Below are 27024 nucleotides of genomic sequence, written 5' to 3'. Positions count from 1 at the left end.
TCCAAGGGACTCTCAAGAGTCTTCTTCAACACCGCAGTTCAAAAGCATCAATTCTTCGGCGCTCAGCTTTCTTTATAGTCCAACTCTCACATCCATAAATGACCACTGGAAAAACCATAGCCTTGACTGGACGGACCTTTGTTGACAAAGTCATGTCTCTGCTTTTTAATATGCAATCTAGGTTGGTCATAACTTTTCTTCCAAGGAGTAAGCGTCTTTTCATTTCATGGCTGCAATCACCTCTGCAGTGATTTTGGAGCCCAGAAAAATAAAGTTAACCACGGTTTCCACTGTTTCCTTATCTATTTCCCATGAAGTGATGGGACTGGATGCCATGATCTTAGTTTTCTGAATGCTGAGCTGTAAGCCAACTTTTTCACTCTTCTCTTTCACTTTCATCAAGAGGCTCTTTGGTTCTTCTTCACTTTCTGCCATAAGGGTGGTGTCATCTACATATCTGAGGTTATTGAGATTTCTCCTGGCAATCTTGATTCCAGCTTCTGATTCCTCCAGCCCAGCGTTTCTCACGATGTACTCTGTATGTAAGTTAAATAAGCAGGGTGACACTATACAGCCTTGACGGACTCCTTTTCCTATTTGGAAACAGTCTGATGTTCCATGTCCAGTTCTAACTGTTGCTTCCTGACTTGCATACAGGCTTCTCAAGAGGCAGGTCAGGTGGTCTGGTATTCCCATCTCTTTCAGAATTTTCCACAGTTTATTGTGATCCACACAGTCAAAGGCTTTGGCTTAGTCAATAAAGAAGAAATAAGATATTTTTCTGCTTCCTCTGCCTTTTCTAAAACCAGCTTGAACATCTGGAAGTTCATGGTTCACGTATTGCTGAAGCCTGGCTTGGAGAAATTTATGAGTTGAGGTGTAAATTTATGTCCCACTAAATCCCCCTATTTAGGTCTACAACTCAAATGATTTTTAGAAAATTTATACTTGTATAAATATCTCTACAACCAGGTTTCAGCACTTCCATCAACTCAAAAAATTCTCCTGTGTCCATTTATAGTGAACTCTTGCTCCCACATCTAGCCTTAGGCAACCACTGATCTACTTTCAGCCTATCAATTTATCTTTTGTGGACGTTTCATATAGCCCAAATCTTACAATATGCACTCTTTTTGTGTCTGGCTTCTTAGCACAGTTTTTTCTGTCAGTCATGTTGTAGCAAGTATCAGTAGTCCTTTTTTTTTTTCCCTTCTTCAGAACAGTAATTCTTTGTATCATATTATTTTTAACTATATCTATGCCATCTCCTTTGCCCAGCAAAATAGCACCACAATATACAGACTTAAGTATATACTATGAAATTCTAGAAGTGACATTTTCCTATATTGGGGACCCTCCTTTACTTATAAAGAAAGAAAATCAACCAATGGTTTCTTAACATATCTGAAATGCATTTCAAAATGAATGTGAAGTTTTATAACATTAGACATTATTTTGCATGTTTGAAAATTTCACAAATTTTAGTTATGTAACTTGGGGAAAAAAGACCAATGTTGAACACAAAATCAAGTTAAACATATTCAAAATTATAAATTAATAGGGAAAATGGTATCAATGCAATGGTCAAAATTTTGAGTTAAAAGAGAAAAATATTAAAAGGGCAATGAGAGATCTAATAGCTGTTATTATATAAGCAAAATCAAGGAGACAAGGAAGCATTAAAATTTTGCGTCCACTGCACTTCACAGAGAGGAAACCAAGTTACCTACTGGTTCTAATTTTTGATAGAAAAATAGAACTTTAAGATTAGTTTTGAAAATGCCAATTATTATTAATACGGACTTCTCTGGTGGCTCAGATGGTAAAGAATCTGCCTCCAAGGCAGGAGACCTGGGTTCGATCCCTGGGTTGGGAAGATCCCCTGGAGAAGGGAATGACAACTCAATCCAGTATTCTTGCTTGGCAGGCTACTGTCCATAGGGTCTCAAAGAGTCAGACACGACTGAGTGACTAACACTTGATTAATATGGAAGGACGGTTGCTGAAGTTCCAATACTTTGGCTACCTGATGCAAAGAGCCCACTCATTGGAAAAGACCCTGATGCTGGGAAAGACTGAAGGCAAAAAGAGAAGAGACCAGCAGAGGATGAGATGGACAGATAGCATCACTGACTCCATGGACATGAAACTGAATAAACACCTGGGGACAGCGGAGGACAGGGAAATCTGGTGTGCTGCAGTCCACGGGGTCGACAAGAGTCTGACACGACTTAGGACTGAACGACAACAGGCTCCTCTGGCCGTGGAATTTTCCAGGCAAGAATACTGGAGTGGGTTGTTGTTTCCTCCTGAGCCTAGCAGGCCACAGTCCTTGAAGGAGCAAAGAGTCAGACTTGACTGAGTATGCAATGAGCATAAGGCAGGTCAGCCTAACAGGAGTCTGTTTAGTAGGATTTCTTTTCATACTATTTGACTAGTATAAATCCCCATTCCTATTTAAGCACATACAAAAAAATGTGTTTAACATTTAAACCAAAACAAAAGCACATATACTTTAATGACTCAACAATCATAACTACTTACCTCAGAATTTGTTAATGATTCTTTCACTCTGGGAGACTAAAAGAAATACAAAAAAAGGAGGCTTGTTAACTGAAAACTCAGGTTACTTGTAGTCAGTTCCAAAACTGCACGGAATGGTGAAATGCAAGTCAACTCCATTTCATTCTGATCCATAATTAAATCATCGGTAACTCTAGTGAGTTTTCTGGAAAAAGAAAACTAAAATGATATTACTGTATTCTTTGTCCAGCTAGCCTATAATGTATCAATATATTCATAGTATTTTAAGAGTTCAGAACTTTATAGCAGAAGTTTATAGCAAACATATAGGGACTATCAGGTAGTAGGGAGGTCACATTCTTCAAAGTACAATCCTTTCTACTAATCATCCACATATTACATGCGTAATTTCTCATACTAAATGTAAACAGTCAAGCTAATTATCCAATATATTTTTAAAGCAGAATAATTCTGATTATGGACTTCAGTAAAGAAAACCTGAGCCAAAACTGAAATTCCAATTATAACCTGCCATATGAAAATTTAAAGTTAAACTGATTTAGTAAATCATAAGTTAGCAGTAATTCTGGATACAAGCACTGGAAAATACAAAAAACAACAACATATCTCTAAACAAATTCAATTTATGTTAAATTCTACTAAATGTGAATGTGGACTTCTTATAAGGCCAATTTACAGGTTTTTAAATTTTTCATTACCATTAAGGAGATTCAAGGTTCATGCAATACCTAAGGTATCACAGCAAGTATATGCCAACAACAACAACAACAAAAAAAAACCTTAGTTTGGAAATAATTCAAACTTACAGAAAAATTTTAAGAATAAGAATAATACAAAGAACACTGCCATACCCTTTACCCAGACTCATCCAATATTAGCCTTTCTCCTTATGTGCTTTATTAGTGTTCACTTTCTTTCTTTTTATATATATTTAATCAATCCTATACCATTTGAGAGTAAGTTGTATATAATCGTGGCTCTTTACAACTGAATAGCTGTGTACTGAAGAATAGGAATATTCTGTTACACGACTTTACTAAAATTATCAATTTCAGTAAATTTAACAATAATGCTTTAATTAACTACATATAATACAGCTTTTCCAAAGACTTCCTACTGTCCTTTAGGGCCTTTGTTTTTCTAGTATAAGATTCTGTCTAGGATCATGTACTGCAGTCAGTCATCGCGTCTCTCTAGATTTTATCTGACACATAATCATTTCCCCTGCCTAGTACATATTCTGAATAGACTGCTCCTAATTTGTGCTCTGATCTTTCTTCATGATTTAGACTGAAATCAATTCTATATAGTGATTATCTTCTTATGGTACTGTGTTTTAGAGACTCTCATGTACCCTGTGATCCTTATTAGTGATGTTAATTTTTATCACTGAGTCAAGGCATTTTCTGATTTCTCAGGTAGGCAGTAGCTATTTTCCCCCTTGCAACTAATAGGCAATCTATGGAGAGATACTAGAAGACCATGTGAATAGCCTGTTCATCAAAGATTTCCCATATATTTAGCACCCATTGATGATCTTTATGATTGCTTTATGATGGCTATAAAAGGATGAATTTCCCCATCCACACCTACATTTACCACCACTGGCAGTTTACTGTAATGAAAAATCATCATTTTCTCCCCATTTGTTTATATCTATGTATTATTTGTATGGGCCTACTGACTCCTATTCTTTTAATGATTTATAATTATTTCTACACTTTATGATGTTGATGGTTAAATTCTCCCTAATTTGGCTAGTGGGAGCTCCTTCAACTTGGCTCTTATATTAAAATAAAAAAACCTTTTCTGTCAAAACAAGATATCCCAGATTTATCTTATATTTTCCCTGTATAAGCTGTGGAATCAGCCATTTCTCCAGTGAGCCTTTGTTCTTTTAGTAGGGCATAGGATTTAAAACCAAGAGCTGAGCATAAAGTGTGCTTACTCCTACTGTTTTCCTGGCACACTGCATATTTGTAATCTTCAATTAGACGCCGGACACTGAATTTCACCTTGTTGCATGATGCTAATTTTGTATTTCTATGAATCTTGACGCTTTGTTCTAGAATACAGTTAAGCGGCTGGAAACAGTTTAATCCTTCTGTATCCTGCTTTGATGCGTTTTAGTTGGGTCTGGAGCAGTGTTCAGTATCTAGGGCAATATATTATACCCCATTACTGAGAAGTCTACTGAATGCCCTGTGAATTTTAAATTTCTCCAGTCTGGCTGCTGTTTCTGGCTGTGTGAGTGCTGGGCACTGTTCTCCACATGGGTAGTTTTTTCACATACAGTAATCAATAAGTATTCTGCTAAGTACTCAAAAGGGAAGCTCTAAGCTTCTTTCTCTGGATAACTGTCTCCTTCCTGGTACTCTATCAAATTTTATCTGATTTCATTTTTTACTTTTATTTACTCAACTTGGGAAAATACTTTCAAGCCACAATGAAAAGAATAATCAATCAAAGCTGCCCCCAAACTAACCTGGATGTTAGAATCAGCTGAGAAGGACATTAAAATAATTATATTATGTAACTTCAAAAAGTTAAACAGAGACATGGAAGATACAAAATCAAACACTTAAATCAAATTTTAAGTATCTAACAACCAAACCAAACACCAAATCACAATTCTAGCATTATGTCTGAGATGAAAAAGAGATTGCATGGCATTAGTAGCAGATTAACACTGCAGAAGGAAAGAATAATGAACAGGCTAGCAATAGAAACCATGCAAAATGAAACTGAGGGAAAAAGAATTTTTAAAAGTGAAAAGATCAGTGAACAGTCAGACAACTTTAAGCCTAATATACATGTTATCTGACTCTTCAAGATGGAAGGACAGAAAAAACTATTTGAAAATACGATAGCTGAGAACTTTCCAAACTTAAAAAACACTGTAAACCCAAAGATTCAAGAAGCTCAATAAACCCTAAATATGAAGTGTGGGGGGAAAAAATCTAGGTATATCATAATCAAATTGCTCAAAACCATTCATAAAAAAAAATCTTAAATATCAGTCAGATTATTAATAATCTTAAAATCAGTCAAAGTTAGCCCATCTCATTTTATTGCACTATGCTTTCTTTACTGCACTTTGTAGATACCATAGTTTGTTTTACAAACTGAAGATTTGTGGCAACCCTGAATTTAGCAAGTCTATCAGTGCCATTTTTCAAACGTTATTTGCTCACTTCATGTCTTGGTGTCTATTTCCAGCAAAAACTAACACACTCACACACTATCCAGGATATACAAAACGAAAATAAGGTAAACTGTTCCTCTTCAGATAGAAGGTTAACAAATTTTAGGGACTAGGTTTCAACTGTTAGGCTTTCAAGTTCACTAATCTTTTCTTCTGAAATGTCTAATCAGCCATTAATCCAATCTAGCGTACTTTCATCTCAGACATTATAGTTCTCACTTCTCAATTTAGTTCAGTTTTATATACCCTAAATATTATCACAGTAAAACTGATATTTCAGTCCCCCTCTCCATGGAGATTTACTTGGGCTCCTGTTGTTAATAAAGTGTTCAAAATATTCTGTCTGTGTTTTTTTATATTTTATCTGATTAAGCTGAACAGAACCACAGAATATAGTATTATCTAAGGGGCTTCAGACAGTAAGACAGAACTCTATAGCTAAAGCATATAGTTTAACAAAACATACCCTGAGTTGTGAAATTGCTGCTTTTCCTTCCTCACTTTCTTCATCAAATTCATCATCACTCCACTCCCAGCCACCGTCTTCCGTCTTGTGAAGACGGCCACTGGAGCCTGGTACTCTCCGAACCTGCTCGTTAGGAAGAGAGACATGGACTGTGGGAGTGTTTGACACTTATGGTATAGAAAAGCCAGTCATATTTCTCTCTCTTTCTATTACTTCAACACCGTAAGTAGATTTTCCCCATAAATAAGTTTTCCCATATAAAGTCACATCCACCATGCTTCACTTGCTTTCTGTTCCTAATCTCCACTATTTGTCTTTACTCACAACCACTGACTTTCCCTGTACTTTGATAGTCTGAGCCTGCACATCATCCAAATCCCTCTTATGTGAAGTCAGATGAAATCTGAGTAATGGCTTCATATCTTCAGACATCAAGAAAAAATGGGGGCAGTTTAAGCCCCAAATAAATAAGTTCAAGATAAAGAAGATTATGGGGTTTTTTTCAATTTTAACTTTTAGAATCACAATTTATGCCGGTTCAAGAGGACTACAGCTGTGCAAATATTAAGAAAAAGAGCAGTCCCCTAACTTTCATCTTCTTCCCCACAGGCAACCACTTTCAATTCATTTTAGCTTATTCTTTTAGAATGTATATATATTCATCTCTCTGAGTAATCTGTTCTTATTATTAACCCTTGATTTCCTGGTTTTAGAAATTATCTATTGACTTCTTGCTACAGAAGATGAGAATTTAACCTTATTATTAATTCCCTACTCTTTTTTCAAGATACACTGTAATTCTGGGTAAATCAATTGTTTATATAACATGATTATATAAACTATACGGCTGAACCATATATATTACAATTACTTTTCTTTCCTGTAGAACTTTTTTATTTCCCCTGGAGTTAACATTTGCTTTCTTTCTTTAAAAAAAGTTACTTATTTTTTGGTCTCTGTTGCTGCATGTGGCCTTTCTCAAATTGCAGCGAGGAGGGGGGATATTCTCTAGTTGCAGTGTGTGGACTTCTGATGTGGAGCACAGGCTCTGAAGTGTGGGCTGAGTAGGTGCAGCACGTGAGCTTAGTTGGCCCATGGCATCTGGAATCTTCCTGGACCAGGGATCAAACCCTGTCCCCTGCATTGGTAGGTGGATTCTTCATCACTGGACTACTAGGGAAGTCCTGTTTATTTCTTACTTGTCATATTTATCCCCAGATTCTCTGTTATGTAAACCTCCTCTCACCATATTCATATACATTAGGTATTCATCAGTGTCATCTTCTCAAGGAAGCCTCTCACCAGAGCCCCGCGATCTGTTCCATCAGACTGACACTATGCTTCCTCAATCACGACTCCCCTATTCTTACTTTAAGCACTTACTCTACTATTAGCCTGGTCTATTTACTAAAGCTGTGCATTTCTGAACGTAATTTGATTCCACTCCCACACTCCACTTAATAGTTTGCCTAGTAAAAAAAGAAAACAATTTTGGGTTAGAAAACATTTTTTTCCCCTAGTGTTCAACATAAAGCTCCATTGTGATGTGGCTTCCAGAGATGCTACTGAGGTCCTTATGACTGTTGATTCTAACTGTAACCTTTCCCTGTTGTCTGGAAGGCTACAGGATCTTTTCACCTCCAGTATTCTGAGCCGATGCAATGAACATGAACTAGGGCAAACTTCAGGAGATGGTGAGGGACAGGGAGGCCTGGTGTGCTGCAGTCCATGGGGTCGTAAAGAGTTGGACATAACTGGGTGACTGAACAACAGCAACAACATTCTGAGCTACCGTGGTAATGTGCTTTAGTGTTGATCTATTTCCATTCATTGTGCTGGCTACTTGAGCTCTTTCAAACTGGAAATTCATGAAATTTTTCTTGAATAATTTTTCAGTGATATCGTTTCTTCTGTTTTTGTCAGTCTTCCTTTTCTGTAACTCCTTTTACTTAAACATTGAGCCTTTTCAACTAATCCTCTAACGTTCTCATCTTTTCTTGGCTTTTTGGCTCTATTTTCTGGAAAATGTCCTCAACTTTACCCTAAAATCTTTGTAATGAATTTTTAAATTTTTTCTATAATGTTTTCAATTCCCAAGAGCTTTTTGCTGGTGGTAGTGCCATTCTCTAAATGCTTCTTTTCTTAAATTAACAGCTAAGACATAATTCATATAACATTGATCCATTCAAGGTATTACAATCCAATGATTTTTAGTATGTTCAGAGTTGAAAAACCATCTATACAATCAAATTTCAATCATTTTCATCACTCTCTCCACTTCCCACAAAACATCCCATACCCATTAGCAGTCCTACCCATTCCCTTACAATCTGCTCAAGTCCCAGGCAATCAGTAATCTACTTTCTGTCTCTCTACGTTTGCTTCCAGAAGGATATTTCACATAAGTAGAATCACAGAATATCTCTTTCAGTTAGCACAATGTTTTAAAGGAACATCCATGTTATGGCACGTATCAGTACTTCATTCCTTATTAATGCTGAATAATAATCCATTCTATAGGTTCATGACATTTTATATATCCATTTATCAGTAGATGGACCTTCAGTTTGTTTCCACACTTTAGCTATGAATAATACTTCTATGAACATTCATGTACATGTTTTTATGTGTACAGATCTTCAATTCTCTTGGGTATGACTAGGAGTAGACTTGGCTGGGTCATACAGTAACTTTGCTCAGTAACTGCCACAAAAGTGACCACACCATCTTCCATTTCCATCAGTAATGTGTGAGGATTCCAGTTTCTCCACATCTCTATCAATACTTGCTGTTGTCTGTCTTTTTTGTTATAGTTATTCACGTGGGTGTGAAGTGGTGTCTTCACTGTTTCACGGTGGAAAGAAACTTCCCAACTTCCCAACTCACTCTGGTAGTTGCAAACAGTGATTAATACAATTTAGAATTAATTAATTATGTACCATACTTTTTCATTCCAGTTGAAAGCAGAGTACTGCTGAGGCACAGACTATTGCTAAAAGAATATATCAAGCATGCTGAAGAAAAGACTGAAAGAAAATGAGTAATATTCATACTGTTAACACAGCATTAGTCAAATACACTTTCAAAACATCAAAGTAAAACTTCTAATTTCTCAGAAAAACTGAGTTAAATCCACATTTACCTTTTTAGCTCTTTCAGAAATGGTTGGTGCTCTCTGCAATATTTTTTCTTGAAGAAACTCTTTATTCTGGAGAGGAAAAATAAGTTTTCTTTTCATAAGTTTTTACTGAACAAAAAAATTGACACAGAAATATTCACCACAATTAATGTGATATAGTAACTGTTTTTATAAAGTCTGAGAAAAGCTTCTATTCTTTCATTCTGAAGATCCTTTAGTATGATACTACCATGACTTTATAAATTGAGACAAAGCTTTAATGTATTGCATGAACCACCATCTATGAAAAGTCTGCTTTAACATACGTCCTTTGGGGTTGTGGTCCCACATTTCCCAACTATAATAATATCCTATTTATCCCATATCTTTGGGAAATGAGATGTTTACTAATTCAGTAGTAAACCCTAAAATGAGAGTTCAGTATATTTCACAGAATTTTCCACAGATTTTATTTGTAGTGGTAATATTAATTTTTCCTGTTTTAAGTTTTACCTGACACTTAATTTATAGAATTATCTTATATATGAAAGACTGTCCAAATAATGGCCCCAGCAATTATTTGACCTACCATCATTCTTCCAGAAATAATCATCTGAAGGCAATGCAACCTCTGAACAGTGAACCTAATGTAGGTGTTTGAGGAGGATCATCTGAATACATGAAACCAAGTTAGAATATCCTACCTTGGCTTTCTGGAAAAACTTGTGCCTTAACAGTTCTGCTGCTGTTGGTCTAAAACCAGAAAAGAAAGTTTTTATAGTTAATTGAAGTGGAATGTGGGTTTTCATCTTCAAAAATGAAAACATGATTTCTTGAGCATCAAGATAAAAACTCAGTGTACTCCACTGTCCTTCACCTGCTAAAAACCAAAAAGGAAAAGCTCAGTACAAGCACCGAACAGAATTAAAAACTCAAATAGAAGTTTTCTGATAACAATTATTGTAGGCTCTTGCAAAAATTCATTAGTGAAATGTTTCTTTTAGAAGCATGATTTCTTAATGGCTTTCAATATATTTGCTATTTAATATTTCCCATGAAGTTGGCTTTATCTACTTTAAAGAAGCAAAAAATATACATTTAAACTGACAAATCAAGAACTGTGCTTCTTGCCACATAATCACCTGTAAGTCTTCAACTTAGGTAATTACATATTCTTAAAAAATAATTTCACAATTTCCTTTAAAAAACTGAAGATTCTAAGAGTAATGTATAGTTTCCAAATTTAATCTACACTTAGTTTTTAACTAACTGTGCAGTCTTACTTCATTTGAGCAAAGGCATTGTTGTCAACTTCACAAACTAGTATGAGAATAAAGAATAAACAATGCTACACTTAAGAAATTGGACCTGACTGACACCATATACCTACCATGTAATGCTGAACAAGTCACTTCTCTAAGGTTCAGTATTACCTGGCTAAATCCCTAAAAGCAGTGGTTCTTAAACATGGCTGTGCATTATAATATCTGGGAGTTTAAAAAAAAAAATCCTTTCAACTAAAGAGATGAGGGTCATAATCTAGCTATGTAAGAACAAGGCAGCAGGTAGCCTGGGTTTTGTGTTGCCCTCCTGGAATACAATTGGCATACCAGATGGGAACTGTCACACAAGAGAGAAATAAACTATCTTACAAATATAAAAAACCCCAGGCTGTTCCTGTAACAGTTACAGCAAAATCCGTGGAGGCAAACCTGGGTGCAGTTTTTAAAACTCTCCGGGTGATACCAAAGTGCACTCAAGCCTGAGGACCAGGGCCTCAGAGGATTCTCATAGAAATCAAAAGACAGAATAAATGTGGAAGTGCTATGCAAACTCAGAGTAGACGTCACCATTCCTACTTTTCAGTCACAATTTCAGTATGTTTACCAGTTTGTCCAACACTGTTTCTTATGATTTGTTCCTTTCTTATGGGCTCACTTCCTTCTTTCTAAAATACACTTCAGAGGAGTTCTTTATGTGATAAAACATGACTGGAAAACTTAATTTTTGACTAAAATTATTTCATGCTTACTGGTGAATGAGTTTGACTAGATTTAGAGAATTAGGGAATTCTGGGTTAACAGTTATTTTCTCTCAGCATTGTTCCACTATAGTGTCTGGCCTTAACTGCTGTTATGGGGGAAGTGGTTTGTCCATCTGCCTGCTATTCCTCAGTTAGGTAATCTGTTCTCTCAGGCCACATTTAAGACCTTCTCTTTGTATTTGTGTCCAGTAGTTTCATGACAATGTATACAAGTGGAAAAAGAGGGATACTGCTTGGAATCTAGGACAATAATTCCTTAGCCTGAAAATACAGATAGTTCATCAATTCAGAAAATTCTTGGCCATTATTTCTTTGAATGTTGCTTCCAGTTCACAGTGTGGGGTTTCACTGTGTGTTTTGTAATTCTGGACTGTGATCTCTTCAGTGCAAGAATTGCAGGGACCTGGGTTTTGGAAGTAGTCTAACAGTGCGGTTTCTGATTGCTTCCGCCAGAAATAAAACTGGCTTAGTAATAACTGCATTACTTTCTAATCCTGTGGGTTCCTGGATAATATGGGTATAAATTCAGACTGTAAACCTGCGGAGTGTCCAAGTCAGAGGACTTGATTATTCCGGAAAGATTTCTGTTGTGTTTCTGTGATGACAGATTTTTATTGTTGTTATTGTTCTCTGATCTAACCTTCCACTCAGGATGCATACTTATCAATGTTCTAGCTTTAAGCAGAAATCTCAGTTCAAAATCCCCATATGGGTAGGCCCTGTATCTCATTTTTAGTTCCCACTTGGAAGTTAAAACTCCAAACCAGTAGGTTACTAGACTGAACAGTGTGGCACTGAAGGCAGCCACAGGATGAGTTTATAATTCTTGGATTTATGGCTTCCTTGTTAATTCTGGCATCTGAAGACCTCCCTTTATTACAAGCTCATCTCTATTCTTGTGATTTTAAGTTTGACAGATTTATCCAGAATTTCTAGGTGTTTGGAACAGAATTTCAGTCAACTAATCTGGCAGAAGCAAAACTGTTCCCTATGTTTTAATACCAGTGTATTAAGAAGGAGGAAAAATGTTCTAAAACGAGAGGTTTGAACTTTGCTGCCTATTTTTCTTACCCTTTCCAATATTTCCAACAGTAAATTTTGAAGCCCATTAAATATACTAAAGACATGATCAAGGAAGTCAATTCAAACCTTTTAGTTTTGTTGAGCTTTAGAAAAATAAAAATTAAAAATCTTTTAGTGCTACAAAACTGAGTGGTCTATATACCACGTGAAACAGAAAAGACAGAGTGAGAACAGGGCCCAAGGTTAGAAATCAGGAGTTTTGACTGACCTCAAAGATAAAAGATTATATGCAATAATCTTTAACTTCTATGCTTCTGTTTAATTCATAGATACACACATTAGATGATCATGTTCCTTTAACTCACCTGCCATTCAATCTTTCTAGTGTTAATAATAAGCTCTTTGATTTTTTGGTCTACTTAACTAAAATACCTTTCCAATAAGGAAGAAAGTATGACTATCTGACATTAAATATAGTATTTGCTATTTCTCCTGTTAATAAAATCATAAAGAGCATTAAGATACTGGTTTATTTATAACTCTTAAATGCAAATTAAAAATAAGCCCTCCCACTAACTTGACAGCTCATTAACAAATACATTTATAACTCGAAGAAATTAACCAAGAAACAGCTTAACTATTTAGGGTGCACTGTATACTAAAAAGAAGGGAGAAAGTATATAATTCACTCATTTTCAATTTAGTATAATGGTCAGTGTACATTTTTTCTAATGTTTAAGTTTAGTTCTTTTGAATTCTCTGGACATGTATGTATGTATGCATGTGATTCATAGCCTTCCCCAGTGGTTTATACATTAGATGAAGGGGATAAGTTTTATCTCATATTTTACCTTTTTTCTGGATCTTTTTGAAGGCACAATGAAATCATTTTTCTAAATGATTTTCCGTATTTTTTCAGCATTTCTTTATCTTGAACACCAGTTTCCAAAGAAGGAGGATCATTCTGCAGTGTCAGCATTAAAACCTGTGAGAATTTTCAACATAATGTAAACTTCTGAAGATTCAGTAATCAAATGTTGTGGCCACAATTTTTCAATATAGACAACCTCCAAACATCTGAGCAGATTTTATTATCTGAAAGTTCACGTCTAGATCAGTTGTTTGGAAACTAGAGCTATTTAGGTGTTTTCCAAATAAATAATATCCTATAGACAGTTGGCTTCCCAAGCAATGTGCCTGCAAAGGCTCAACTGTATCAGCACTGTTTTGTATGTCCTTTAGTTGAAATCTTTCCTTCATGTCTTCTGTCCAATTCTTACACCAGCAAACTTAAAAAAAAAAAATGGCAAAATTAGAGTGTGACTTTGCCAATTTTACCTATTCATAGCTCTGTTTTAACTTGACCCCTTGTAACCTGGCCTTCTCTTCCCAGAACTCGTCAAAAACTTCGATCACAGAAATCACTGATGATGTCCTAGTTGACAAAGCTATAACCGTTTTAGTTTGCACTCCTCCTACCTTCCCTGCAGCAACTGTCCATCCTGAATCTCTTCCTTCTTTGACTTACATGGCAACACACTATCTTGATGCATAGAGACATAATAACAAAGGATATGAAGGATATGAATAGGATATGAAGTCATCCTATCCTATTAATATGATGCAATTTGGGGTGATTTTCTATACTGTTTGACTTTTCAATAAAAGCATAACCCATTTTTCTAAGCACAAAGTTAAAACCAAAATTAAAAGGCTATTGTCAGAATTATTATTTGCTATTCAGATTTAATTTATATTTACTAAAAGGGGATTACTAAGGTTGTAAGTATTTTTCATTTTGAGCAAATAGGTTATTAACATGTGTATGTCTGGCTACAATTTCAGGAGTCACTGCCTACAATAACAGAAAGCAAACCTTATCTTTCTCCCTGACCTCTTTTCAAAAATAAGCCATTTCTTGGGCCTCAAACTAGCCTTCCACCTAACAGTTATAAAGAGTAATCCTTTTCAAAGCCTTGCAATCTTGACCTTTAGGAAAAAACCAAGGCCTTAAAGTATAAATAACCTTTCACCCATCAAACATATAGGTTAAAAAATATATACACATGTTTTGAATATGGACATACAGAGAGGTTTTTCATACTATCCTTACTGATTTTGTCTCTATGTTTTTAGTGCCTTAAAGGGGACAGAGTAACATTTTAAAGGTTCTAAAGTGCTCTAAGAACATAGATACATGAATATCACTATGACAAAAATTCACATGGTACTCACCATTTTAAGGCATTTTGTAAAGTGGGCAAGCAAAACTATAAACAACAGCTAGAGCTACAAATAGACAAATAGAATTCATGTGTATATTCTCACTTAGGGGTCACACAGATGAAAATGGTTGCCCTCAGGATGGGGGCTTCCCAGGTGGCGCTACTGGTAAAGAACCTGCCTGCCAATGCAGGAGACGCGAGAGACACAGTTTCAATCCCCGGGTCAGAAAGATCCCCTGGAGTAGGAAATGGCAACCCGCTCCAGTATTCATGCCTGGATAATCCTACAGAGGAACCTGGTGTGCTACAGTCCATAGCATCATAAGAGTTGGACATGACTGAGCAACTAAGCACACACACACACTTCTTCAGGATGTAACAGGCCTTTAAATAAAAGATGCTTAATGTCTTACCACAAAGCAAACTTCTATTCAATAACAAAGAATATAATACATATGTACGGCACATGAACAATTTGCATGGATCTAACATATAAAAAGCACTTAAAAACAGTGGCTGACACAGATGAGTGCTCAATGAATGTTAACAATAACTACTATTAACGTGGAACTGTTCCAACAACCTTAAGAGGTAGAAACGATCATCATCCCCACTGCGGCTGCTCTACACAGGTGACTGTGGGGAACACATACCAAAACGAGACAGATTAGATCCAAACATCAAACCAGTTACACAGTCAGGAGATGGTGGGTCATCAAATAAGAAGGTCAGCTACAATGTAAAGCTACCCAGTGTCACATACCAAATACCTAGAAGAGATTCTAACTGCTAAAGAGATAAGAATGTCAAGTGATCCCACAAACACAAGAGCTCCAGCTATGTGTGTTACTTACATGCAAGTGGAGGATAAAATGCTAATATGAATGGCTGAGTTACTGTAATTGAGGACAATTACTATTTTTATAAACTCTTACATTCATATAGTGCTTTTTAATACAAAAATACTTGTTCATATACTAATAAATCTACGTAATTCTTAACAAAAAAAAGTCAAATGAGGTAAGCCTCTGACAGAGAACTGAGACATGAGCTGGGAGAGTATTATGGATAGAAGCCTCACCTTCATCGGCGGGTACTTATGATAAGGAGCTGCCCCCGTGGCCAGTTCAATGGCTGTGATCCCAAAACTCCAGATGTCAGCTTTGAAATCATAACCACGAACCTGGACAGAACAGAGAGATGTACAAGATTACTTTCACCACCCAGGAGCACTTTCAAGATAGCTTCTAATATGTATCAAGAACCACAGACTTTAAGCCGATAAAATATAATCTAAAGTTGGCAAAAGCTAAATTTACTTGGTAAGAGGAAAAAAGAAAAAATGGAATGAATGTCCAGCATCATTGGGGAAATGGTTAAGTATTGTATATTCACTTAGAGAAACATTATACATTCAACTAAAAGCAATATTAATGAATCCTATGTGAAAATATGGAAAACCACTTTATGATATAATATGAGAAAGCACTTAAGAAAGAGGATTATAAAATTCTTCAAAAGTTTTGACACTATTACAAACAGGTATACAATCTATTAAAGAAAAAAACCAGAAAGACCTAGAACAAAAATAAAAGTTTGGCAGTCTTTTGTTTTCCAAATTTCCTATGTTACAATATTATTTTATCACCTTAATTTCTGGAGTGAAAAAAATTACAAGGGTAAAAATATTTTTAAAGTTGCTAGTGTGAATATGTTGCCAAATTTCTCTCCTTTATACTGTCACCAGCACGTAATAAAACTAAATATTTTAATTTTCTATCCTAAGCAATCTAGGAGCAGAAACAGGATTTGGGAGTGTATGGTTTGAAACCTAAAATTAAAGCTCCATGTTACATACTGCCTCAACATGGGGTAAACAGAAGGACCTGTAATGACCTAAGTGAAAGTTCCCTACCCCATTGTCCTCCCAAGGAGAATGTGCCCTAGGCCCCAAGCCCTGCTTATCAAACGATCAGGTGCAGTTCCTGTTTATTCCTGAGTAGCAGGTTTCTGCTCCCTGCCAGCCTTACCTTCACAAGGAAACCAAAGGGCACATTACTTTCTTGATACTACAAAGCCTGTCTCCTGTAGCAACTGTTCATTTCCTTCCTAAGTGCAAACCCGTAAGGCATGCAGCATCCTCTGCCTCCAGGTACGCGTACAAGCAAATAATAAACTGCGGCCAATCTCATCAGACCCAGTGTCAGGTACCTGCATGCTCAGCCATCTCCATAACCCTAGTGTGGGAAGTCTTGACCCACACTGGGGTCAATACAGGCATTGCAACAGAGTGAAAAGTAGATTCGGTTCTACATACGGAGTTTGACATAAGACATTTATGTAACTCATCTACAGGGAGTTGGAATACCTATCCAATTTTAAAAAACAAGACTCAACTGGATATAATTCATAAATAATGAACAGTGAACAGGTGGGAAGTAGAGACAGAAACAGCGAGTATGTGTAGTTAGAGATGATGTGCTGGGAAGCAGTGTTGCTTAGCAGTAGAAGGAAAGCCAGAGAGAAGTCAGAAAAATGGCCTAGTAAGTAGGAGAACGAGGAAGCTAAAGATGTGAGTAAAGGGCATGCCAGTCAGAATGGCTGCTATCTAAAAGCCTACAAATAATAAATGCTGGAGAGGGTGTGGAGAAAAGGGAACCCTCTTACACTGTTGGTGGGAATGCAAGCGAGTACAGCCACTATGGAGAACAGTGTGGAGATTCCTTAAAAAACTGGAAACAGAATTGCCATATGAACCAGCAATCCCACTGCTGGGCATACACACCGAGGAAACCAGAACTGAAAGAGACACGTGTACCCCAGTGTTTATCGCAGCACTGTTTATAATAGCCAGGACATGGAAGCAACCTAGATGTCCATCGGCAGACGAATGGATTAGAAAGCTGTGGTACATATACACAATGGAGTATTACTCAGCCATTAAAAATAATACATTTGAATCAGTTCTAATGAGATGGATGAAACTGGAGCCGTTTATACAGAGTGAAGTAAGTTGGAAAGAAAAACACCAATACAGTATACTAATGCATATATATGGAATTTAGAAAGATGGTAACAGTAACCCTATATTCGAGACAGCAAAAGAGACACAGATATAAAGAACAGACTTTTAGACTCTGTGGGAGAAGGAGAGGGTGGGATGATTTGAGAGAATAGCATTGAAACATGTATATTATATGTGAAACAGATCGCCAGCCCAGGTTTGACGCATGAGACAGGGTGCCCAGGGCTGGTGCACTGGGATGATCCTGAGGGATGGGATGGGGAAGGAAGGGTTCAGGATGGGAGACACATGTATACCCATGGCTGATTCATGTCAATGTATGGCAAAAACCACTACAATACTATAAAGTAATTAGCCTCCAATTAGTAAAGGGGAAAAGGTCAACAGTTTCAAATGCCACAAAGAGAATAAACAAGGAGCAAAATATGAGCTCTGGATTCTAGAATTAGCAGAGTTTTCTTCCATAAGGTCGATGGGATGAGCAACATAAACTGCAGTCTGTTTGGAAATAGGGATGTGGGGAAAACTAGTCCTTCAAGAGCCATGTGTAGAAAGATCAGGCCATTTAACTTGTACTAAGGATATTGCCATTAAATCAATCTTAATTATACTATTCCTTAGGTCACCTTTGTATATATCTTGGGATTAATTTGTCCTTTGCTAAGTTCTAGAGTTTGGGGTTTATTTTTAAGCATGATGCCAAGTCTTAAGGAACAGAGGCATGTTTCCCAAAGCTAACCTAGCAGACCACTCGAAAGCAAACACTGCTCAGTTTTTTCAATTTTGTAAAATAATTCAAATCACTGTAAAAAGACAAAAGACCCAGTACCTGTTCCATAACTTCAGGCGCCATCCAGCAAGGGGTTCCAACAAAGGTTTTTCTCACTTTATTTCGAGTAATGTCACCACCAGTTGCTAAAAAAGCACTAACTCCAAAGTCTAAAACAGAATATAACAGCAGGGGATTAAAAGTACAGTAACTAACATATATACATAGGAAAATAATATAACGTAGTTATGGTCCTACATACATAGTATGACCTTTCCTCGTCTTTCTGCTGAACTTCTTGACTAAATTAACACATAGCTTAATGGGTTCCTCATTCTATTCCTCTCCACCTCCACACACCATCTCCCCAGATTTTCATCCTTGCTCCAATCCATTCTTTTCATCTTCCCAAACTGAAACTCTGTATCAATTAAACAATAACTCCTATTGCCCCTACTCCTCAGCCCCTGGCAACAACCATTCTACTTTCTGTCTCTAAAATTTTGACTACTCTAAGCATTCCATAAGTGGAACCTACAGTATTTATCTTTCTATAACAGAGTTATTTTATTTAGCACAAGATCTGCAAGGTTCACTCATGTTCTAGCATGTGTCCGAACTTCCTTCCTTTGGAGGCTGAATGATATCTTATTGTATGTGCATACCACATTTTGTGTGTACATTCATCCACTGATGGACACTTAAGTTGCTTCCCTATTTTAGCCATTGTAAGTAATGCTGCTATGAAAATGAGTGTACAGAAAGCTGTTTCAATTCCTGCTTTAGGTTCTTTGGGCTTATATATTCAGAAGGGGAACTGGTGGATCATACAGAATTTTTATTTTTAATTGATTTAAGGAACTGCCATACTGTTTTCCACAAGAACTCTACCATTTTATGTCTCTACCAATAGTGAACAAGGATTCTGATTTCTCAACATCCTTGCTATTTTGTATTTTTTTGATAAATAGCCACCCTAATGGGTGTGTTATTATCTCCTTCTAGTTTTGACTTGTATTTTTTTCCCTGATGATTAGTGATACTGAGCATCTTTTCATGCGCTTTCTGAATATTTGCATATCTTCTTTGGAGAAATGTCTATTCAAATCCATTTTTAAATTGACTTTGTTGTTGCTGTTGAATTCAAGGAGTTCTCTGTATATTCTGGATATTGTAAGTCTCTTGTCAGATACATGATTTGCAAATATTTTCTCCCACTCTGTGGGTTGCCTTCTTCCTCTGTGGATAGTGTCTTTTAAGTGCACAAATTTTTTAAATTTTCACAAAATTCAATCTATTTTTTTGTCTTCTGTTGCCTGTACCTTTGGTGTCACATCTAAGAAATCACTACCAAATCCAATGTCATGAAACATGTGCCCTGTTTTTTTCTAAAAGTTTTACTGTTTTATAGGTCTTTGTATCAGAGTCCATTTTCAGTTAATTTTTGAATATTGTGTTAGATAAGGGTCCAAATTCATTTTTTCGCATTGGGATATTTCGTTTTCCCAGAACCATTTGTTGAAGACTCCTTTCCCCACTGAATGGCCTTGATACCCCTGTCAAAAATCATTTGATCATATTGTACAAGGGTTTATTTTTGGGTTTTCTATTCTATTCCACTGGTCTTTATGGCAATTTTTATACCAACAACATACTGTTTCTATTACTACTGCTTTGCAGTAAGTTTTAAAATCAGGAAGTATGAATCCTCCTACTTTGTTTATTTTTTAAAAGACTGTTTTGGCTACTTGAAGTTCCTTAAGCTTCCATATGCATTTTAGGATTTTTTTCTATATCTGCCCCCTCAAAAAAAGTTATTGGGGTTTTGACAGGCATTGCATTGAATCTGTAGATTACTTTTGGTAGTACTAACTTTTTTAAACAATGATAAGCCTTCCAATCCATGAACAGGAGGATGTGTTTCCATTTATTTACATCCTCTTTAATTTCTTTCAGCGATGTTTTATAGCTTTCATTGTACAAGTATTTCACTTCCTTGGTTATGTTAACTTCTAGGTATTTTAATTATATTTGATGCTACTTGTATACAGAATTGTTTGTAGTATTTTTCTCAGATTGTTCACTGTTAGTGTAGAAAATGCAGCTGATTTTTAAGTGCTGACTTTTTATCCTACTTTGCAAAGTTCATTTATTGGTTCAAGGAGTTTTTTTTTCTTAACGTAATATTATGCTTAGGGTTTTCTGCATGTAAGATCATAGAATCTGCAGATATAAGTTTATTTCTTTCTTTTTAGTCTGAATGTCTTTTATTATTTTTCTTGCCCAATTGTTCAGCTTAGAACTTCCAGTAGTACTATGTTGAACAGAACTAACACATTCTTCCTGTGTTCCTGAACTCAGAGGAAGAGCTTTCAAGTCTTTCATCACTGAGTAGGATTACTGGAGCAGGTTGCCACTTCCTTCTCCAGGGGATCTTCCCGACCCAGGAATCAAACCCAGGTCTCCTGCACTGCAGGCAGATTCTTTACCAACTGACTACGAGGGAAGCCCATGAAAGGGTGTTAAATTTTCTCATATGTTTGTGGTGCACTAAGATGATCATGCGGGTTTTCTTTTTCTCTTTGTTCTGGTAATCTCATGTGTAACACTGATTTTCACATGTTGAACCACTCTTGCATTCCAAAGAAATCCTACTTGGTCATGGTGTATCATCCACGTAATATGCTGTGTCATCCAGCATATGGAGGCAGTATATCATCCATTTGATATGAATTGGATTTGCTACTAGTATTTTGCTGAAAATATTTACTTCAATGATTATAATAGATACTGGCCCATAGTCTTCTTTTCTTGGGTTAGTATCTCTGCCTGACTTTGGGAATAGGGTAATTTTGGACTCAATAAAATGAGTCAGAAAGTGTTTCTTCCTTTTCAAATTTTTGGAAAACTTTGAGGAAGGCTGTTATTAGTTCTTCTATAAATGTCTGACAGAATTTACCAGTTAAACCACTGAGTCCAGGGCTTTTCTGTGTCAGGAAATTTTTGATTATTGATTCAATCTCCTTACAAGCTATCTATAGGTCATTTCAGACTTTCTATTTATTCATGATTTCATCTTGTTAGGTTTTATGTTTCAAAAAATTTGCCCATTTAGGTTATCCAATTTGCTGGAGTAGAACTGTTCATAATACATCTTACAATCCTTTTTATTTTGGTAGAATTGGTAGCAATATCCACATTTTTGGTTATGATTTTAGTAAGTTGAGTCTTCTTTTTTTTTCTTAGTCTACCTAGCTAAAGGTATGTCAATTTTGGTGATCTTCTCAAAGAATCAACTTTCGGTTTCATCAATTTCCTCTATTGCTCTTCTGTTCTCTATATCCTTTTCTCAAGTCTAAATTTTATTATTTATTTCCTTCTGCTAACTGAGGGTTCAGTTTCTTCTTTTTCTGGTTCCTAAAGCTATGAAGTTAGGTTGTTGATTTGCTAGCTTTCTTTTAAAAAAATAAAATAAAATAAAGCATCTAAAGCTGCACATTTGTCCCTTGGCAATGCTTTCACTGCATCCCATGAGTTCTGGTATGGTTGTGTTTTGTTTTCATTAATCTCTAAGTATTTTCTAGTTTCCTGTGTGATGTCTTCTTTCATCCACCGGTTGTCAAAATCTATTTGTCAATCTATTTTTGTTTAGTTTCCACAAATTTGTGAATTTTCAAGTCTTCTGTGGTTGGTTTCTAGCTTTACCTCATTGTGGTAAGAGAAAATACTTTATATATAATTATTACTTAATCTGTGGCCTAAAAAATGGTCTATCCTAGAAAATGCCCCTTGGACACTTCAGAAGAATGTGTACACTGTTCTTATTGGGTAGACTGCTTGGTATATGCCTGTTAGATCTAGTCAGTCAATGTGTTGTTTAAGTCTATTTCCTTACATTCTGTCTGTTCTACCTGTTATTAGACTGGAGTACTAAAGTCCCCAACTATTACTACAGAGCTCCTTTTAGTATTACAGAGCTATCTACAGTACCCTTCAATTCTGTTACTTTTTGCTTCAAATATTTTGCTGGTATGTTAATATGTGCATGAATGTTTATAACTGTTTATCTATTTAATCTTTTATTAATATATAATGTATTGTCTCTTACAACCTTTTAAATATAAAGTTTATTTTGTCTTGTATTAGAGTAGCTACTCTGTTCTCTTTGGTCACTATTTGCAGAGAATATATTTTCCCATCCTTTTGCTTCTAATCTCTTTGTATCTTTGGATCTAAAGTTGGATCATGTTTTTAACCATTCTTTAAATTGGATGGTTAATTTATTTACATTTAAAGCAATTATTGATAAAGAGGGACTTACTTCTATCATTGTGTTATTTTTTTCATATGATTTAAAGCTTTCAGGGGGCTTCCCAGGAGGCACGGGTGGTAAAGAACTGCCCTGCTAATGCAGGAACCATAAGAGACATGGGTTTGAGCCCTGAGTCGGGAAGATCTCCTGGAGGAGGGCATGGCAACCCACTCCAGTATTCTTTTTTTTTTTTTAATGTATTTGTTTGTTTATTTGTCTGTATTGGGTCTTAGGTGCTCCTGGCTCCTCTAGTTGCTGCATATGGGCTAGAGGCATACGGGATCTTAGTTCCCCGACCAGGGATCAAACCTACATCCTCTGCATTGGAAAGTGGATTCTTACCCTGGACCACCAGGGAAGTCCCCACTCCAGTATTCCCGCCTGGAGAATCCCATGGACAGAGAAGCCTGGTGGGCTACGGTACATATGGTAACAAAGAAACACAACTAGAAACAACTTAGCATGCATGTTAAGTTGCTAAATGCAAATTAAAAACAAAACAACAAAAAAACTTGTTCCTCATTTCCTATATTACTTATTTTGTGCTTAACTTTTTGTTGTAAAATGCTTAAAATTTTTCCTCATTTAAAAAATTTATATTCTATAGCTATTTTCTTTATGGTTACCATGGGGGTTACACTTACCACTCTTAATTTGCATTTACACCAGCTTAACTTCAATAACATACAAAAACTTTTTTCTTTACAGCACTATTCTTATCTCTTCGGGTTGTTATCACAGAATTACATCCTCATAAACTGTGTGCTCAAAAACATAAACTAATCATTTTAAATGCATCAGTCTCTTAAATTATGTAGAAAAGATGTGGCGTTACAAACCAATGCTATTGTAATATCAAGTTTTAGACCAATAACTGTTTTCTGTAACGTGTTAGTCTCTTAAATTATGCAGAAAACAAAAAGTGCAGTTACAAACCACGGTTACAATAACAGTAGTTTTTTTATATACCCATGTATTTACCTTTATTGAGTTCTTTATTTCTTCATACTGCTTGGAGTTATTATCTAGGGTCCTCTCATTTTACTTGCAAAATTCCCTTGAGTATTTCCTGCGGGGCAAGTCTAGGGGAAACATATTCCCTCCACTTTTGTTTATCTGGAAATGTCTTAATTTCTCGCTTACTTTTAAAAGGATCTTTGGTTGACACTTTTTTTCTTCCAGGACTTTGAATGCATTGTCCCTCTGCCTCTGGCCTCCCAAGTTTCTGATGAGAAGTCTGCTGACAATCTTGTTTAGGACGCCTTGTTTGTGATGAGTCACTTGTCTCCTGCTGTTTTTACGATTCTTTTTCTTTGTCTTTCTTAAGTTTGATTATAATGTGTCTCTGTGAGTCTCTCAGAGGTCACTTTAGCTGGAGATCACTGAGCTTCTCAGATGTTTATATTCATGTTTTTCATCAAGTTTGAGGTGTTTTCAGCCATTATTTCTTCAATTTCTCTCTCTGCCCCTTTCTTCTCCATCGAGGCCTCACATAATGTGGATGTTGGTCTGCTTAATGATATCCAAACAGACCCATCAGGCTCTATTCACTTTGTTCAATCATTTTCCTTTCTGTTCCTTGGAGAAGGAAATGGCAACCCATAAATCTGTTCCTTAGACTTGATAATTTCCATATTCAAGTTCACCAATTATTTTTTCAACCAGATCAAATGTGCATTTAAATCCTTCTAATAAGTTTTTCATTTCACAATTCAAGTTATTGTACTTTTTAGCTCCGGAATTTCTTCGTTTCTTTTCAAGTCTTCTCTCCTTATTGATATTTAGATTTTATTAATAATTGTTGTTTTGAGTTTTTCCTTATCTTTTAACTCTCTCAACATCTTTAAGATGGTTGTTTTAAAGTCTAATATATCTGCCATCAAGCTTTTTCCAGTGATGGTTTCCTTTGAATAGATCATACTTTCCTGTTTCACTGAATGTCTTGTGATTTTATTGTTGTTGTTGTTATTGAAGATAGACATTTGAATCTAATAATGTGCTAACTCTGGAAATCAGATTCTTCCCCTTCCCTGGGATTTGCTGTTTCATGTTATTGTTTTGTTTTTTTGGAGTTGTTGTAGGCTGTGTCTGTGTCAAGCATTGGCCTGAAATGTAAACTTAAGGCCTTCTCAGATCTTTTCTGGACCTTTTCCTGAGAACAAACATTCACTTTTCAACTTTCCCTGCAAATGTTGCTTTTGTTTTGGTTTTGTGGCCACATCATATGCTTTGTGGGATCTTAATTCCCTGATGAGGGATGGAATCTAGTGCCTTGGCAGTGAAAGTGCAGAATCCTAACAACTGGACCCACAGCAAAGTCCCTGTAGTTATTTTTTATTGTCCTAGTCTTTAAGGTTTGGCTTCAAAAAGGGGAAGAGGAGAGAAATGAAGGAAGGAAAAAAAGGCAATGACCTGTTCAAGTGCCCTGGAAATCATGTGGAAAAGAGGAGCTGTAACAATGGCTGCCTGTCTCTTTGTCTGCATCTCTGTGATCAGAAGCTGCAATCAGTAATCAGAGCAGATGCTAGGATATTCAAAGGACAGGGTCCTTTCTCCCCACCATAGTTCCTGCAAGTTGTGTGCAAGTTGCTCCAAAAATATATGCATAGCTGCCTGCCATGTGGCTGATGAGTAAGAAATGAGCAGCTCTGAAACCGACCAGAATTAACTGCAATTTACCTTCCAAGTCTTGTCCTAAAAGTTTCAAGCAATCAATGAGATGGAGAATTTCAAAATAGTTACACTAGACAGATTCTGCCAATTCAGCTGTTGTTTAGGTGGGGAGAAGATTCTTGGTGCTTCCTACTCTACCATTTTCCTAGAATTCTTTCTTTTTTGTTCCTTAGCACTTGATTTTGCTTCTCTACTCAATACAGCATAATTGTGTTTGGTTTTGAACTTATATAAATGGAATCACAAGCTATATATTCTATTTTGACTAGCTTCATTCACCCTGTGTTTTATAATTTATTTAATGCTTCTGTATCCAGCTGGAGTTTACTCATTTTCATCACTATATAGTATCAAGTTCAAGTGTGTGTGTGCACAGCTTTGTCCGACTCTTTGTGAGCTCATGGACTGTAGCCCGCCAGGCTCCTTTGTCCCTGGGATTTTCTTGGCAAGAATATTGGAGTGGGTTGCCATTTCCTCCTCTAGGGAATCTTCCCAACCCAGGGATCAGATTGAACCCACGTCTCTGGTGTCTCCTGCATTGGCAGGCAGATTCTTTGCTACTGAGCCACCAGAGAAGCCCATTGTATAGTATTCTAAAGTATAAATCAACTATTTACTCATACATTCTACTAACAAAAGGCTTGGTAATGTTCCAAACTTTCAATGCTTATTAGCATTACGGCACACTGAAGTGTGAGTTTCTCTACACCATACATCTAGAAGCTAAAGTCTCTGGGTATGCATATCTTCAACTTACTGAAGTGTTCCTACTAGCTTATATTCTCACCATCAGAAGGTGAGATTCTCTCTTGTTTTACACTGATAACTAGTACTGTCAGATGTGTTTGCTACATCAGTCAATACAATGTGATTTCCCAATGTTATTTTATTGTGCATTAATTGCTAACTAGTTGAGGTTGTATACCTTTTACTATATTTATGTTTTGATGTCTTCATTTGAGGTTGACTTTTCCTTAACTAGTTCTTTGTATATTCTAAATTTGAGCCCCTTGTCAAGTTATTCATGCTGCAAATAACTTATCTATTCTGTGGTTTTGCTTTTTACTTATTAATGGTGACAAACTGTTCTTCTTTTGATGAACAATAGTTGCTAATTTTATAGGAGTTAAATTTATCAACCTTTTTCTTTATGTTAGAACATTATATGGCTTAGTTAAAATATTCCCTTACCTGAGGACATGAAGATGTGTGCCTAAATTTTCTTCTAAAGCTGAAGAAATAATTCAAGGTTTGGGTAGTTATCTTCCTCCTGCCAAACACCTGACTGTTCCAGCAGTGTGGGACCAAGCTGAGATTTTCTCAGATGATCTGCTTGCTCAACAGTCCTGCAGTTCAGCCATTCTGGAGTCTCACCCTGGGGGAGGGGGCATTTCACCAAGATACCAACACTGGAAGGCCTTGGACTCTAACTCTTATCTCTTCAACTCTGAATCTACCAAAAGTATACTTCCACCTCTCAGATGTGTCTTCCTAACTGGCAAATAACCCATTTCTCCCAGAAGAGAAGTATAACTTCCCTAAAGCACATTTATTAAACACAATGAAGTTTCTTGACTATTTCTCCTTTAGAGGAAAGTTAAAGAATGGTATAAGAACCCA

General features: G+C 36.2%; 1 protein-coding gene across 1 annotated transcript in view; it reads right to left on the bottom strand.

The window, feature by feature from the left end:
• OXSR1 (oxidative stress responsive kinase 1) overlaps window positions 1–27024 on the bottom strand; it is an 85042-nt gene that overhangs the window by 11169 nt on the left and 46849 nt on the right. The window contains exons 6-12 of the mRNA XM_069561485.1: window positions 18480–18589; window positions 15707–15808; window positions 13252–13385; window positions 10038–10086; window positions 9358–9423; window positions 6216–6338; window positions 2545–2580 (exon numbers count right to left, since the gene is read on the bottom strand). Of these exons, the coding sequence (XP_069417586.1) occupies window positions 2545–2580; window positions 6216–6338; window positions 9358–9423; window positions 10038–10086; window positions 13252–13385; window positions 15707–15808; window positions 18480–18589 (620 nt within the window). The remainder of the gene's footprint in view (window positions 1–2544; window positions 2581–6215; window positions 6339–9357; window positions 9424–10037; window positions 10087–13251; window positions 13386–15706; window positions 15809–18479; window positions 18590–27024) is intronic.

This window comes from Ovis canadensis, chromosome 19 (assembly GCF_042477335.2).
Source record: "Ovis canadensis isolate MfBH-ARS-UI-01 breed Bighorn chromosome 19, ARS-UI_OviCan_v2, whole genome shotgun sequence".
Taxonomy (NCBI): domain Eukaryota; kingdom Metazoa; phylum Chordata; class Mammalia; order Artiodactyla; family Bovidae; genus Ovis; species Ovis canadensis.
This window is presented reverse-complemented; position numbering and strand designations above follow the sequence as displayed.